The sequence below is a fragment of the Psammomys obesus genome, unplaced genomic scaffold (assembly GCF_907164565.1).
Source record: "Psammomys obesus unplaced genomic scaffold, mPsaObe1.curated_primary_1811, whole genome shotgun sequence".
NCBI lineage: Eukaryota > Metazoa > Chordata > Mammalia > Rodentia > Muridae > Psammomys > Psammomys obesus.
The window spans coordinates 1,587,973-1,602,320 of record NW_026591597.1 but is presented as its reverse complement, the minus strand read 5'-3'; the positions used below and the strand labels follow the sequence as shown (position 1 = coordinate 1,602,320).

The 14,348-nt window shown below is 45.0% G+C and overlaps 1 protein-coding gene across 6 annotated transcripts in view; it reads left to right on the top strand.

Moving 5' to 3' along the window:
• Rnf145 (ring finger protein 145) overlaps positions 1 to 13,654 on the top strand; it is a 44,590-nt gene extending 30,936 nt beyond the window's left edge. For all 6 annotated transcript variants that reach the window (XM_055610695.1, XM_055610694.1, XM_055610693.1 and 3 more), the window contains exons 6-11: positions 761 to 936; positions 3,301 to 3,441; positions 5,563 to 5,745; positions 8,029 to 8,176; positions 9,605 to 9,961; positions 12,030 to 13,654. In XM_055610695.1, the coding sequence (XP_055466670.1) occupies positions 761 to 936; positions 3,301 to 3,441; positions 5,563 to 5,745; positions 8,029 to 8,176; positions 9,605 to 9,961; positions 12,030 to 12,395 (1,371 nt within the window). In that variant the 3' untranslated portion in view covers positions 12,396 to 13,654. The remainder of the gene's footprint in view (positions 1 to 760; positions 937 to 3,300; positions 3,442 to 5,562; positions 5,746 to 8,028; positions 8,177 to 9,604; positions 9,962 to 12,029) is intronic.
• The last annotated feature ends 694 nt before the right edge of the window (positions 13,655 to 14,348 follow it).

Here is a 14,348-nt window from a genome sequence, read left to right as displayed (position 1 = left end):
GGGAAGCTCTGTGAGTCCTGTGGTCCGTGGCTTTTAAAGGGTGTACTCCTTTCCTGTGGTAACGCACTTGGCACACCACATAAACTGATGGTGGTGTTTGGTGAGCACATGAGAGGAGCAAGGAGAGTCAGTTTGTCAGTGGAAAGTCACGTGAATTATCTTGCGCCTTTGTAATGAGGACAACAGAAATGAAGTGCTCTGTCACAACTGTGACGTTCATGAGTAAGCCCTGAGCAATTCTTCTTTTAAAAAAAATATTATCTTATGTGTACAAGTGTTTGCCTGCTTGTATGTTCTGCACCACCTGTCTGTGCGGTACCCTTAGAAGTCAGAAGAGGACGTTGGATACCCTAGAGCTGGAGTCACAGAAAGTTGTGAACTGCCATGCAGTTCTGAGGATTGAACCTGGGTCTTCTGTAAGAGCCAGTGCTTTTCACCCCAGAGCCCCACCACCACACACATACCCCATTTCCTTAATCAGTTGGTTTTCATGCTCATTTATATTGTCTTGATTAGATAGGTTTCTTCAAAACCAGTTGAGGTTGTTTTGCTTTAAATCCGACCACCTTGTCTCAACCACTGGGGCTGTGTGCTGGCATGTCACTTGTGAGTAGGAGTGTGAAGCTCAGCACATGCAAAACCGTGTTGCTTATGTGTACCCACCTTTGAAGGAATTCAGTGAGAGCAACACCACAGGAGAAGAATGCTGGTTAACTTTTAAGGACTAGAGATCTAAGACACCTTTGTCTCTCCTCTTCAGGTAGTGGAGGTGTACGGCCTTCTGGCCCTGGGAATGTCCCTGTGGAACCAGCTGGTCGTCCCCGTGCTCTTCATGGTCTTCTGGCTTGTTTTATTTGCTCTTCAGATCTACTCCTACTTCAGCACCCGAGATCAGCCTGCATCCCGTGAGAGGCTTCTCTTCCTCTTCCTGACAAGGTACTTCGCCCTCGGAAGAGCGGAGTTGGGTCTCGGCCGTCAGTGCGGCTACTGTTAGCTAGCAGTATCTCAGAATAGCTCTATCTATTCAAAAGAGGCCTTTCAGCTGGGGGCCGACGTCTGGCAGTAAGGGATCTGTGGCCCGAGGCGTGGTGGTGTGTTTGTCTCCATGGGGATCAGGGCACAGCAAGTGTGTAGCGGGTATCTTACTCAAGTGACGGTCCTGTTGAGTCTTTAACAAATGCCAGATGGCAGACACTTACCCTCCCTTTCACTCTTTCCAGCAACCTTGAGGGACCAGGACCGACCGTATCGACATTTTCTATTTATACTGGGGAGACTGTGGGAGAGCATCTCCCTGCTGACGCTGTGACAAGAGCCACAGCTGCCACTCCGGCCTGACTCAGTTCAGCACTAGGGCTGTCCTGTGTACTTACACCGTACCTTCATATTCTTCATGTTTTGCCCAGTACTGAGATAATAAAATAATTGGTAAAAATGGCTATATCCTCGTCCTTTCCTGTTCAGCCCCAAAGAATTCAAACACTTGGCTTTCAGGGTTTAAGGTTGTCCGTGTCCATGTGTACACACACATCTTGGTGTACACATGCAGACTGGGGTACTGGAGGTCCTGCTGCACCCTTCTCTGCCTTACTCCCTTGAAAGGTCTCGTGCCAGCAAGACCCAGTGGCCATCCTTCCCCCTTCCGCGCCCCCCCCCCAGTGCCGGGGTTATAGGCATCATTGTGTGTGTGTGTACATGTGTGTACACGCCCATGTGTGTGCACACAGTAAATGCTATTACCTGCTGAGATACCTGTCCAGCCCTAGGTTAGGTTTTTTGTTTCAATTCCTGTATGTCACTTGAGTTCTTTCCCACTGTAGAGTCTAATGTGAGCTTATATTGGGTCTACATGTGTCATTTCTGCCGAGACTGACTTTGAAATGCTCAGCTCTCCCTATACATACAGGTTCCAGATTCACTGTCCTAATTACTCGTGTGTGTGTGTGTGTGTGTGTGTTTTCACATGATGCTTGTAGAAATGAGGTATTTTAATTATTAGTAACTTCTGTAAACATGTAATCTTACCAATAAAACCACATACATTTTAACATCCAGTTTACTATTAAATAGGCTTAATGTTTATTTTTATGTTAATTAGAGCTTGATTTTTAATTTTTAAAATTGTAACAGTCTTTAAATGATCTTGAACTCTATTTCTGGGTATGCGTGTAAAGTAGCTGTTCAAAGTTAAATTCTTTTTTTTTTTTTTTTTGAATTTTATTTTTTTCTTATCAGTTACATTTTATTAACTCTGTATCCCAGCCGTGTCCCGATCCCTCATTCCCTCCCAGGCCCTCCCTCCCTCCCTCCTCTCCACCATGCCCCTTTCCAAGTCTCCTGATAGGGGGGACCTCCTCCCCATTCATCTGATCCTGTTTTATCAGGTATCTTCAGGACTGTCTGCAAAGCTCTCCTCTGTGGCCTAACAGGACTGCTCCTCCCTTGGGGGGTGGGGAGGCCAAAGAGCCAGTCATTGAGTTCCTGTTAGAAATAGTCCTTGGTTGAATGTCAGTCTCAGAAAAGACCCTGTGCCCAGATATATTTGGTCCTTGTGGAGCTCCTATCCTTTCCTCATCAGACTAACTCCCCTTCTTCCTTATGATTCCCTGTACTCTGCCGAAGGTTTGGTCATGAGTCAAAGTTAAATTCTTGTATCTATACACAGATGAAATCAAAATTTTCGGCCACCATAATGTGCCTGATACCACTGTACTTGTGCATTGACTGGGCAGTAAGGAGGTCCTTGCTCCACAGTGATTGGTCAAGTACTACCTGAGAAGCACACGCTGAGCTGTTTGAACAGCCCACGGTTGCCATAACAACGTGCACTTAGCAGGCTACTTTGTAGTGTTTAGCATTATGCAAAAGTACATGGTTCTGAGGTGTGGGCAGGGTACTCTGAGATTTACTGCATTTGAAAGTGATACTTAAAAACAGTGAAATCCTTGCTGAGATGTGTTACTACATACGGGATATTTGCTGAAGAGGTGGAAGACTTTTAGTTTAGAATGGCAGGTGGTAAAATGGCTTAAATTATTTATGGTAGCCAGGCATGGTGGTCCACTCCTTTAATCCCAGCACTCCAAAAGTAAGCAGAGGCAGGTGGATCTCTGTGAGTTTAAAGAACCCAAGGCTGCACAGTGAGATCTTGCCCAAGCAAACAAACAAGGCAGCCAGGGCTGCATAGTGAGAGCCTACTCAGATAAATAAATAATGAAAGCAGGATGAAAGACTTACTTTGCGTGGGGTGGTGAAGCCGCTGCAGGTAGAGGACTCAGCCTGCCTGTCTCCCTCCTCCAGCATTGCGGAGTGCTGCAGCACACCGTACTCACTTCTGGGCTTGGTCTTCACCGTGTCCTTTGTCGCCTTGGGCGTTCTGACGCTATGCAAGTTCTACCTGCAGGGATATCGAGCCTTCATGAACGATCCTGCCATGAACAGGTAAACTGTTGGCTTAGGTCTGAATCCTTGATACAGTGATCATCATGAGTACCTTTGATGAGATTTAGAGAAAATGGAGTTTGTTTTATTATTGCATATTGTGACAAATTGCATGTTATGCTTTTCTAGATGTTGAGAATTCAGAGTGCTTAAAATATGTGTCCTCCAGTTAAAATCTGACTTCTGTTTGATACTTTCTCCCAAGGGCTATGTGTGCTCGTGTGCGTGTGTGTGTGCGTGTGTGTGTGTGTGTGTGAGTGTGTGTGTGTGAATGAACATAATTTAGTAAAATTTTCTGAACTGTTCAAGGATGACTTGATTGATGAAATTGCAGAGTGATTAACCTTTCTGCCTAACTGAATGTGTTTTTTTGGAGAAAATGCCAGATACAGTATCATAATTTTGCTCCTAAAAGTTTCAGTCTGATGTATATATGTATGTATACATGTATGTGTATGTATATGTAGACACACACATTAGTGTATGTATGTTTTGCCTGCCTGCATGTCTGTGTACTATGTACATATCTGATGGCTAAAAAGGGCAGAAGAAAGTGTCTGTCCCCTGGGACTGGAATGATAGTTGTGAGCCACCATGTGGATCCTGGGAGTTGAACCCTGGTCCTCTGGAAGAGCAGCAGTGCTCTTAACCACTGAATCATCTCTCAAGCCCGCTCTGTAAATGTTTTCACAGAAGTATAGCTAGGGTCAAATCATCATTCCTAATACAAGAGCTTTTGATATCATATCCACTTAGTTAAATTCCTCTGTTGGATTTTTTTAATACTTTGCTCAAATAAGATTCAAATAAGACCCATGTTGCACTTGACTGATCTATTCTTAAAGCCTTTTTAATATTTAGATGCCTCATGTTTCTTGTTTTCCTGCTGTCTTTTATTTGTTGAAGACATGAGGTCATTGACCTCAAGCTTTGCAGGGTCCTGGTTATACTGGGTGCTTCTGTGATGTGAGAGAGCATATTCCACTGTTTGCCACGTTTCTTTTTATCATGCATTTTAATTTTTGTGTAGACCATCTGTAAATTATTACCCGTAGGATTATTGAATTGATAAGTTTGTACCCTGTATCTTAATATTCACTGATTTATTAGCCGATTTTCTCCATAAAGATTTTTACCTGTATGTATTCTCAAAATGAGTGTCCTCGCTTTCTTGAACATTTTGCTGTAGTGTCTAGAGTTGTCATTCTTGGAAGGGTTTCTAACACAGCTTTCACAATGAAAAATGCTGTCTGTCATTTCTCATTCATGTGAGGTTTCGTTTCGTTTCGTTTTTTGAACAATCCAATAGAATATTATAAAATCTTGTGACTTGATATATATTATTCCATATGAAAACTAAATTTCAAAAAGACTTATTTATGCTGTCTACTGCTTCTTGTTTCTTTCTTTCTTTCTTTCTTTTCTTTCTTTTCTTTTCTTTCTTTCTTTCCTTATTTATTTATCTATTTATTTATTTTGAATGCTCTGTTTGCATGTATACCTGCATGCCAGAAGAGGGCAGTAAAGGATATAGATGGTTGGGAGCCACCATGTGGGTGCTGGGAATTGAACTCTAGACCTCTGGAAAAGCAGACAGAGTTCTTAACCACTGAGCCATCTCTCCAGCTCCTGCTTCTTGTGTTTTTTTAAAGAATATTTTCTCCTCCAAGATGGAAAAGAAAAATCATTTTTCAAAAAAAATTTTTAATAAATACTTTTACATTGTGTGTGTGTGTGTGTGAGAGAGAGAGAGAGAGAGGAAGAGAGAGATCAGTATACAACTAATGGTATAAATCTTCATACTCCACTGGCTCTTGGTGAGTAGCATAAGGCTCTGTCTCAGTCACAGCCTGCTTAGGAATTGTTTATTTTAGTGGTTCTTTTCTTTCTTCCATTTTGTGCGAAGGAAACAGCATGCTTTTGAACATGTAGTATTCATGTGTATGCATGAATGTATGCCACCGCAGTGATGGAGTGAGACATGTAGTCACTCTGCACACAGATAGGATGCTAGCCTGCCATGTCCGAATCGCTTTAAAACCAGCAGTCAAGAGAAGGTTGGTCTTGGAATTCAGCAGTGGCTGGAATATGAATCCCTTTCTGCTTGTATCTGCCTGTCAGGGGCATGACAGAAGGAGTCACCCTGCTGATCCTGGCGGTGCAGACCGGGCTCATAGAACTTCAGGTGGTCCACCGTGCATTCCTGCTGAGCATCATCCTCTTCATCGTTGTTGCCTCGATCCTACAGTCCATGCTAGAGATCGCAGATCCCATTGTTTTGGCGCTGGGAGCATCTAGAGACAAGTAAGGAACACCCTCTTCTCTGATTCAGTTACTGTCATCTCTTCCCACATATTGCCTGTAGACTGAAGGACTGTTCAAAGGATGGAAGCTGCTATTCACTTGGGTGTTTACTTTTTGACTTTGTGTCTTTGTACGTTTGTGTGCTGTGTGTACCTTTGTATGCATGTGTGCATGTTTAGGCCAGAGATGGATGCTGAGTGTGTTCCTTGGACATTGTCCATCTGATTGACTGATGCAGAGTCTAACCGAACCAGGGCTTGATGACTGAGTGAGTGTAGTCGGTCTGCTTGCCTTGGCCAGTCTGGTCTCTAGCTTTTGAACACCATGAATAAAACGCTTTGTTCATGTACTCTGGTCCTCAGACTTTATCCACTAAGCCATCTCCCCAGCCTGTGTTTGACTTTCCTAAACGATACGGTTTCTCCTTAGGATTTCTGATTTCTGTAGTTGAAAGTCACAGTTAGAAGCTATGCAGAAAGAAACTCAATCTTCAGAGTAGTGAATGTACTTTATATGTCAACTTTCGAGGTATAAGAGCACCCAGTACATGCATGACATAATGTGTGCTTTCACCGTGTGTATTGCCAGTTAAAGGAGACAAAGCGTTAGGGGGACGTGCAAGTGAAGGAGAAAGGATCAGATTTATAAACACAGGTACCAAGAGAGTTGTGGCATCCTTTGATGGTTTTTTAGGAAGTTGCAACATACTGAGGTATGCTCTAACAGACATTCTTGGTACTGTATGGGACCAAATAAAATTAGGAACTGACTCTATGTACATCCAGTATTAAGAAAAGGTTTAAATTACATTTATTATTTAAAAAATATTGTTTATTCTTCCGTGGGGTGTGTGCAGGTATGCATTCACGTTGTGTGGATGCCAGAAGTTGATGTCAGATCAGAGTCCCTTTGTGAGTAAGCGCATGTGTCTGTCTGTCTGTGATGTATGTCATCTGTGGATACTGAGTCAAGGCCTCCTACTGAACCTGGTTCTCATTGATGGGCTGCACTGCCTGCCAGCTAGCCTCCAGGATTCTCTTGCCTCTGCATTTGTTTCACTGAGGTTACAGACATGCTTCCTTAGCAGGCTTTCCATAGGTGTTAGCCAAGTGCTCCAGCAACTAAGATGATGAAGAAGTGGCTGCGGCCCTAGAAATTTTTTAAAGACCTAAAACCCAAACTCTTGTTATTTTCAAATATACTGCTTTGCATACTGGGAGGCAAAATATTTGGCTTAGTGGCAGAGGACTTACTTAAGATGTTCGGCATTCAGTTCAACACCTGGCACCCAAAACAACCACACAAAACTAATGATATATTTCGGTATGTACTTCATACAAGAAATTCCATGAAAGATGAGTTAAAATTCAGGGTCAGTATTTTTTCCCAGCATTCCATCCACATTTTGAAATTATTGCTTGGAGGAAGCAGTCTCTTGGGAGGTAGACTTGGGAGAGCAGATTTGTAAGATAATCAAATTAGCATTTTAATTACAGCCTGTCAGCTTTGCTCCAGTGCCCCGTCATCTGCATGGGCAAACATTTTGTAAAGTTCTCTCAGAAGGTCCTGTGGCTGAAAGAGTCAGTTCACTGTTGCTTCAGCTCTTGGCTGTGTCTCCGTTAATCACGGTGCTCGTAGTTAATTACATTTACTGGGAATTTGATCTTGAAGTTCAAGGTTTGTCCATTAAGCTTGTCAGGTGTTTAAGCATGGGCTCAGTCAAAAAGCCATCACAGAGCTAAAGAATTGAGGTGTTTTGACCTAACTACAGTTAATATTTTGTTGTTTCCGGAAATGTCTTTTTAAGATTACATTAATTAATTTTGCATGTTTGTAAAAGATGAGAAAAAGAATCCCCTACTTGCGCTACAACAAGAACTGATTAGCAAGTATGGCACTGCATCCCTTCAAGATGCTGAACCAGACCCACTGGTTCCTTCCTCCACCAGAACCAAATGTCAAGGAGACGTAGGGGAGAAGCCTTGCCTAAGGGTCAGGGCTGACGTTTGGAGTTGGGTCTGTGTTATTATTCGTGGTTGCAGCAGCCTTGGCTGAGACAGGCTGCCCTCTTGGCTGTGGGAGAAACTGTTAGGTGCCCCCACCCCGGCCCCACTCCTAGTGGTCCATGGTAGGGAGAGGGCCGCAGCAGCTCCAGTGAATGGGAAAAGTCAGGAGTGAACTGTAACCCCGCAAGTGACTACAGCACTAAGGAGCGGCCCTCGCACTCTCACCACCGTGGCTGGTGAGCGGCTTGACTGTGAGAGACTCTTGTGTCTTGCGCAGGAGTTTGTGGAAACACTTCCGTGCTGTGAGCCTCTGCCTGTTCCTCCTTGTGTTCCCCGCATACATGGCCTACATGATCTGCCAGTTCTTCCACATGGACTTTTGGCTTCTCATCATCATCTCCAGCAGCATACTCACCTCGCTCCAGGTGAGCCCCAAGCTGCCCTTGCCAGCCGGTCGCCTGTAGTTCTTCCCAGCAGAGGAGTCAGATCGTCTCGGGACGAGCGTCAGGGGGCATCACTCCGCACTCTTCACTAGAGTGTACTGCAGTCACGTGAGCCAAGTGGGCTGACAATGCCAGCTAGACATTTGGTCAGAAGCTTCTTTCTGATTATAAGCATGAAGCTTACATGTCATGACGACACTTGTAGTGAGTGCTGCCTCATGCGTGGTCTTCCATTTGTGGTAGTGACACAGACATTTTGCTTTGCTTTTATTATGGTCAAACAAACAAACAAACCAATCATATTTAGAATCAGCCAGCTGGACTGAGTTTAGGTGATCCCAATTTTGTTGGCAAAGTCTGCATCCTGAGGATCGCGAGCCAGTGAACACAAACCGTCTTCTCTCAGTCCAGACTGAGCAGGGTGTTGGCTTTGGCACGTCAGTGTCACAGTTTTTGCACAGCCAGTTTGCCCTGGTGCTTGTTGGCCTTGACTTCCACAGTGAACACAGGGCGCCGTGCCTCCATCGTCTTCGTGGCTGACTCAGGACTGGGTCGGCTGAACTGGATGGCGGCACGGTGCTCAAGTTTATTTCTCCTGGACAAGCTCTTTTCGAGGGCATTGGGGCAGCCTTCCTTCACTGCCTGCTTTCTTGATCTTGAGAGCCTGGCTTTTGGCTTTGGGGTGAGGGGGTTGGCCTAGAGGCCTCTTTCTTTGTTTTTGATGCCATCTTGGCAGAAAGTCCATTTTTAAGAAATATAATTTAGCCTTTCTTTCACTTTCTTTTTTCAAAATGGTAATGATACAGGTAATGATAAATCCCAAGTTGATAGGAAACCACAGCAGTGAACTATGTTAGAGCTTGTTTAGAATGGGCTTTTCAAAGTAAATGTCTACTCAGAATACCCTGATAATATAAATCTATACAAAACACACATAGACACGATACGTGCTTCAGACGTACGTATGTAATGTGTGTGCCACACAGACATACATTTCACACATAGGAACAGGCACTGCCCAGATGTGGCAAGCTTATTGTGACGCATGGAGGACTCTGCTGCCCAGTCAGTAAGGAGAGGGAAACGTAGTCCTGGAAATGGTGCTTTCAGCTCTGTTCCTTGTAGAAGTGACATGTTCTGAGAGAACTGAGGGGACAGGATGGGCCTGAGGAGACTGGTTACTCACTGAACAGTTTTAAGACGCTGCTTCTGAAGTGTCTGAAGGGCATCTGCTATGTCCCTACCTGTGTTACTGTCACTCCCCCCCCCCCCCCCGCCCACGCAACCTTCCTGGGGATGCTTGAGATTTTACGGTAAAAGAACTAAATGTGCGTTATTAAGGTAAACTTAGGGAGAATTTTTTTTCTTACAATTATATCCTACCTTCATATACATACATTTCCTCCCCAGGTTCTGGGAACACTTTTTATTTACGTCTTATTTATGGTTGAGGAATTCCGCAAAGAGCCCGTGGAAAACATGGATGACGTCATCTACTATGTGAACGGCACCTACCGCCTGCTGGAGTTCCTTGTGGCCCTCTGCGTGGTGGCCTACGGCGTCTCAGAGACCATCTTTGGCGAATGGACCGTGATGGGCTCCATGATCATCTTCATCCATTCCTATTACAATGTGTGGCTCCGCGCCCAGCTGGGCTGGAAGAGCTTCCTTCTCCGCAGGGACGCTGTGAATAAGATTAAGTCTCTCCCCATCGCGACCAAGGAGCAGCTTGAGAAGCACAACGACATCTGCGCCATCTGTTACCAGGTGACCTGCTCACAGGGAGTCTGCTGGGGTGGGTGGGTGGCCTAGCCTGGGGGACTACAGCGGGAACCAGTTTCTATAGAAATTTCCAGGCACGCTTAACTTCTGGATTTGGAAAATAATAATAATAATAATGGGGCTCATAAATTAGATTATTAAAGACCTGATATAAATATATCCATTTTACTTCTGAGTTCAGTTTTAATGTAGTCTTCCAAGTTCTAATTACGATTGTTTTCAACATTATTGCTCACCCATAAATAAAGGAAAAACAGGTTAGGTGTGTTTTATATTTACTGCTGGCAACACACACAGACACAGTGTTTTATGTATATGTATCATTAAATCTACCCTGGCTACCAGGAGTCCGAGACTTCTGAAAAGTGGTGTGCGAAAATTTGCCTCTTCCTAATATCTTCTGGGTGGGGAAGAAATGTCCAGACTTAATGCCGGTGGCGAACGGACACCGTTCCCTGCAGAGCATTTCAGTCCTGTGGGGCTTGGGGAGTGTTGATTAGGCAGGCTGCAAGAGCACTGTTGAGGATGGACAGATAGCCTGCTGTCCATTCAGTACTTGCCTCGTGCCAGATGAAGGGTGCCCTCTGGTACTAGTGAAAATTAACTCATATCATTTTGGAAAAATCCATAAAGCCTAGAGTTTGGTCCTCAGTCCCCTGTCACAGGGACTGGGTAGCAGCATTTGGCATTAAGCTACGCTGCTGGAAGTGTGGACAAAATTACCTGGCAGCAGCTGCAACCAGGCCCCATGTAAACCGCTGGGAGTGCAGGCTGGTGGCAGACAGCTGACAGACAGTGGCAGTGTGCGTATGCAGAGCCGGTTTTCCTGCAGGGCGGTGGGTAGGTGTTTGTATGTGTATAGAAAGCTTCCACTTTCCAAACGCGTGCTGAGAACATCTTTTTGTATGGTAGCCAACCCTTGAGCACACTGAGGAGTGTGACCCCAAGCCCAGACCCCGTCCATAATTCTCTTTGTTCCTGAAGTGGACTCCATGTCTTTTGTAGCCTTTCCATGCTCAGAACAAAGCACACACACACACACAAAAAAAAACAAAAAAACAAAAAACCAAGTTTGGCGCAGCCAGTGTCTAAATCTCCTGTGTCAGGGTCTGACAGTCCTCTTTTTGTGTCCCCTGTTGTCACATCACTTTTTTTGAAGTGCTGGAACTTCCTGCCGCTCCCACATGGAACACGACAGTGGGGTTGCTTAGCTTCCGGCTGGCTGCTTTCTGTGTGTGTGGCTCCCTGCTTCAGAGCTGTCCACCCCCTCGTTACCAGCTCTTGGCAAGGAATTTGGGGGATATTCACACTTCCTTGTTTGTGGTTGTTAAACGGTGGTTGAAAAAAGTCTGTGGATTTTAAATTCATGTCTTAGGCCCTCTCTCTCCAAAGAATACTAACAACAAAAGAGGGCGTCAGCATGTGTCCTGCTGCTGTCAAGTTTGAGCACCTGAAAGTCATGTGTGGGACTTGTTTTAAGTATTGACTTATGGATCCTCTTCAAGTTTTCTAATGTAGTAGATCTGGAACAGCCCAGGAATAAAACTCTGAGGAGCCCTGGTTTACACAGAGCAATATAAATGCCTGTATAATGGCCACTTCCTTGCCAACACTCTGGTGTTCCATGGCTGAGTTTTGTCTCTTTTCATATAGTCTCATCATGGAATAGTCTTTATCTGCATTGGTGCATAATTGTGGAACAAGTCCTGTCTGCATTAGATTTTCTGAGGTTACAGTCATTCTTGTGTTAATACCAATGGCTCACATCCTTGTAGAGTATACCGCAACCTCTGTGCTATGTGTTGAGAATAGTTTCTTCCTCACTTGGGATTTTGCTCCCTCTTGTTTTCACTATCCACCATGGCTCTTACATTAGTGGTATAAAGACACCTCTGATAGCAGCTTTATTAGTGAAGCCAGATGATTCTAAGTTGTGTGCTGCAGTTTTCCATTTGTGCTACAAAGAGATGTTGAAGTCAGAACTTTTAGGGCTAGCATCAAAAAGATTAAGTGGTTGACGTTTCTGAGGATTCTCTTTCGACCTCTCTTTTAGGACATGAAGTCTGCTGTGATCACACCTTGCAGCCATTTCTTCCATGCAGGATGTCTTAAGAAATGGCTGTACGTTCAGGATACCTGCCCTCTGTGTCACTGCCATCTCAAAAACTCCTCTCAGCTTCCAGGACTGGGGACAGAACCGGTTCCACAGCCTCCTGCAGGGGCTGAGCAGAACAATGTACTTCAGGAAGGTCCCGAACCCCCAGACCATGAGCGTCCCCCAGGTACTGGGACGCAGGAAGGTTCTGGGGACAGTAGTGAACACAGCAGCAGAAGCTCTGAGAGCCAGGAAGGGGCTGGTGACCCTGGAGAGGCTACTCAGAGTGCAAAAGGTGAAGCGTGTCCTGTTGAGTCCGCCTAGAGGAGAAACAGGCTTGGAGCTGTGTACTGTGGAGAAGGCCGCCCAAGGTGGAGTTCCCGCTCAGATCTGAGTGGATGTAGGACAGGATGAGGCAGGAGTCTGACATTCCAAGGATCTACCCCAGGGGTACTCAGTGGACACCACCCACTCTCCACCCCACTTCATGATGCAGGAGAAAGTTTGCAATGTACATTAATCAGAAATGTATTTATATGTTCTATGGTGATGTTTTATAGAGGTTTGCCAAGAAAATTCAACCTTCGCAACTTCAGGAGCAGCCCCTGATTTGCGAGGGATAGTGAAATCAGGTCTGAGTGTTTGAAAGGGGCTGAGTGGACGAAGATCCGGAGGTCAGCGTGGGAAGATGAAGGCAGAGGTGGAGCTGGCTTTTCCCTTCCCGTGGGACAGGATATAACCGGGACAGGATCGCTCTGGTTATATAGTGTGGCTAATGACCTGCGCTTTTCTCCGCTCACCTTTCCCTCAGTTGATTGGAATCACCAATGATTCTGGAATTTTCTACAGCTCTGCAGTGAAATCAAAGATGTAGAAGCATTGACTGTATTCTAAGATGGAGGCACACATACGCCATGACGTGCTTCAGAGAAGGGGTGGGCGGGCGCTGGGCCTTGTGGGTGCATTCACGTCACCTGAGACTCTTGAACTTGATGCTGGAGTCTTCATTATTTTGATGTATATGGAACTTTTGTTAATATATTGTATACTTTGTTGGCTGTGTGAAGTAAACTAAAACTCTAATGAACACTTTGGAGTCCACTTTAACAAAGGAGGCCAAAGTGGGAGGGGCTTTAGGGCACTGATAAAGGCCCTGAGTGTACTGTTCAATCCTGTGTAATGTTTCATTCCCGCAACTGAGTCAAAAGCAGTGTTAATTATGGCAGCGTTTGCAGTTTGGGAATGAGCACTAAACTGTATGATCTCATTCTGCAGACGCCACTTTTAAAGCTGTTAATACACCTTGCACCCTTTCTTTGACAAGGATGTGTCATATTTAAATTTTTACATTCATCATGGCTACAGGTAGAACTGGGGAGGGGGGGTGTAATTTTTTATGGGATTTTGATATGAAAAGAAACTAGTCATTTATTTATACAATAAGCTTGGCTCAAAAAAAAAAATGTATTTCAGACTTGGTATTCCTAATGTGGGATGTGGTTTTCTTTTGTTTTTCGTAGCAAATTTGGATGTAGACTGACAGACATAGCTGAATGTCTTAATAAATTTAAATTTGAAAATAACCACTGTGTTCCTGTGATGTGTTTATGCTGCAAGGGCTCTGTTGAGGCTCCCTTGCATGCAGTTCCTCTTCTGAACTCCAAAGATTCGTTGTGTTCCCTCACCGCACATGCTCTGCAGATGGCAGAATTCTTTGAGAAGGTCCAGCTGGTTGATTTATTTGGGACAGGTTTTTGCTTTGTATGCTTGGATGGCCTGGAACTCCGTATGTAGAGCGTCTGCTCAGATGAGAGCCACCTGCCACTGCCTCCCGAGTGCTGGGGTTAAAGGCACAAGCCATGACCAGTGAAATGTTCTTAGTAGTACGTCTTTAACCCAGTTTTTGAACTTCATACATTCAAACGGTGTATCTTGATTGTATGCACCCCAACTCCCACGCCCCCTGGTACCCTTAGCATGCCCCCTTCATGTCTTTTCATTTTTCTCCCTAGCCCACCGGGTCTAACTCACACTGCCTGTTGGAGCTTTAGCTGCTTTTCCATGACCGTAGTTAAGTTCACGAGCGCAGCGGCCATGTCATGTCCAGGAGACAGTACTTCCCGGGACTCCACATCCTCTGGCACTTGGGTGTTTTCTGCCCCTCGCTGCCTGCCCCCATCAGTGATGTGAAGCTTGCACCCTGATGGCACCATACTCAGGCCTGTATCAGAAGCGTCTAGAAGCTTTGGAAAAACAAGGAAACAACCTAACCACCTC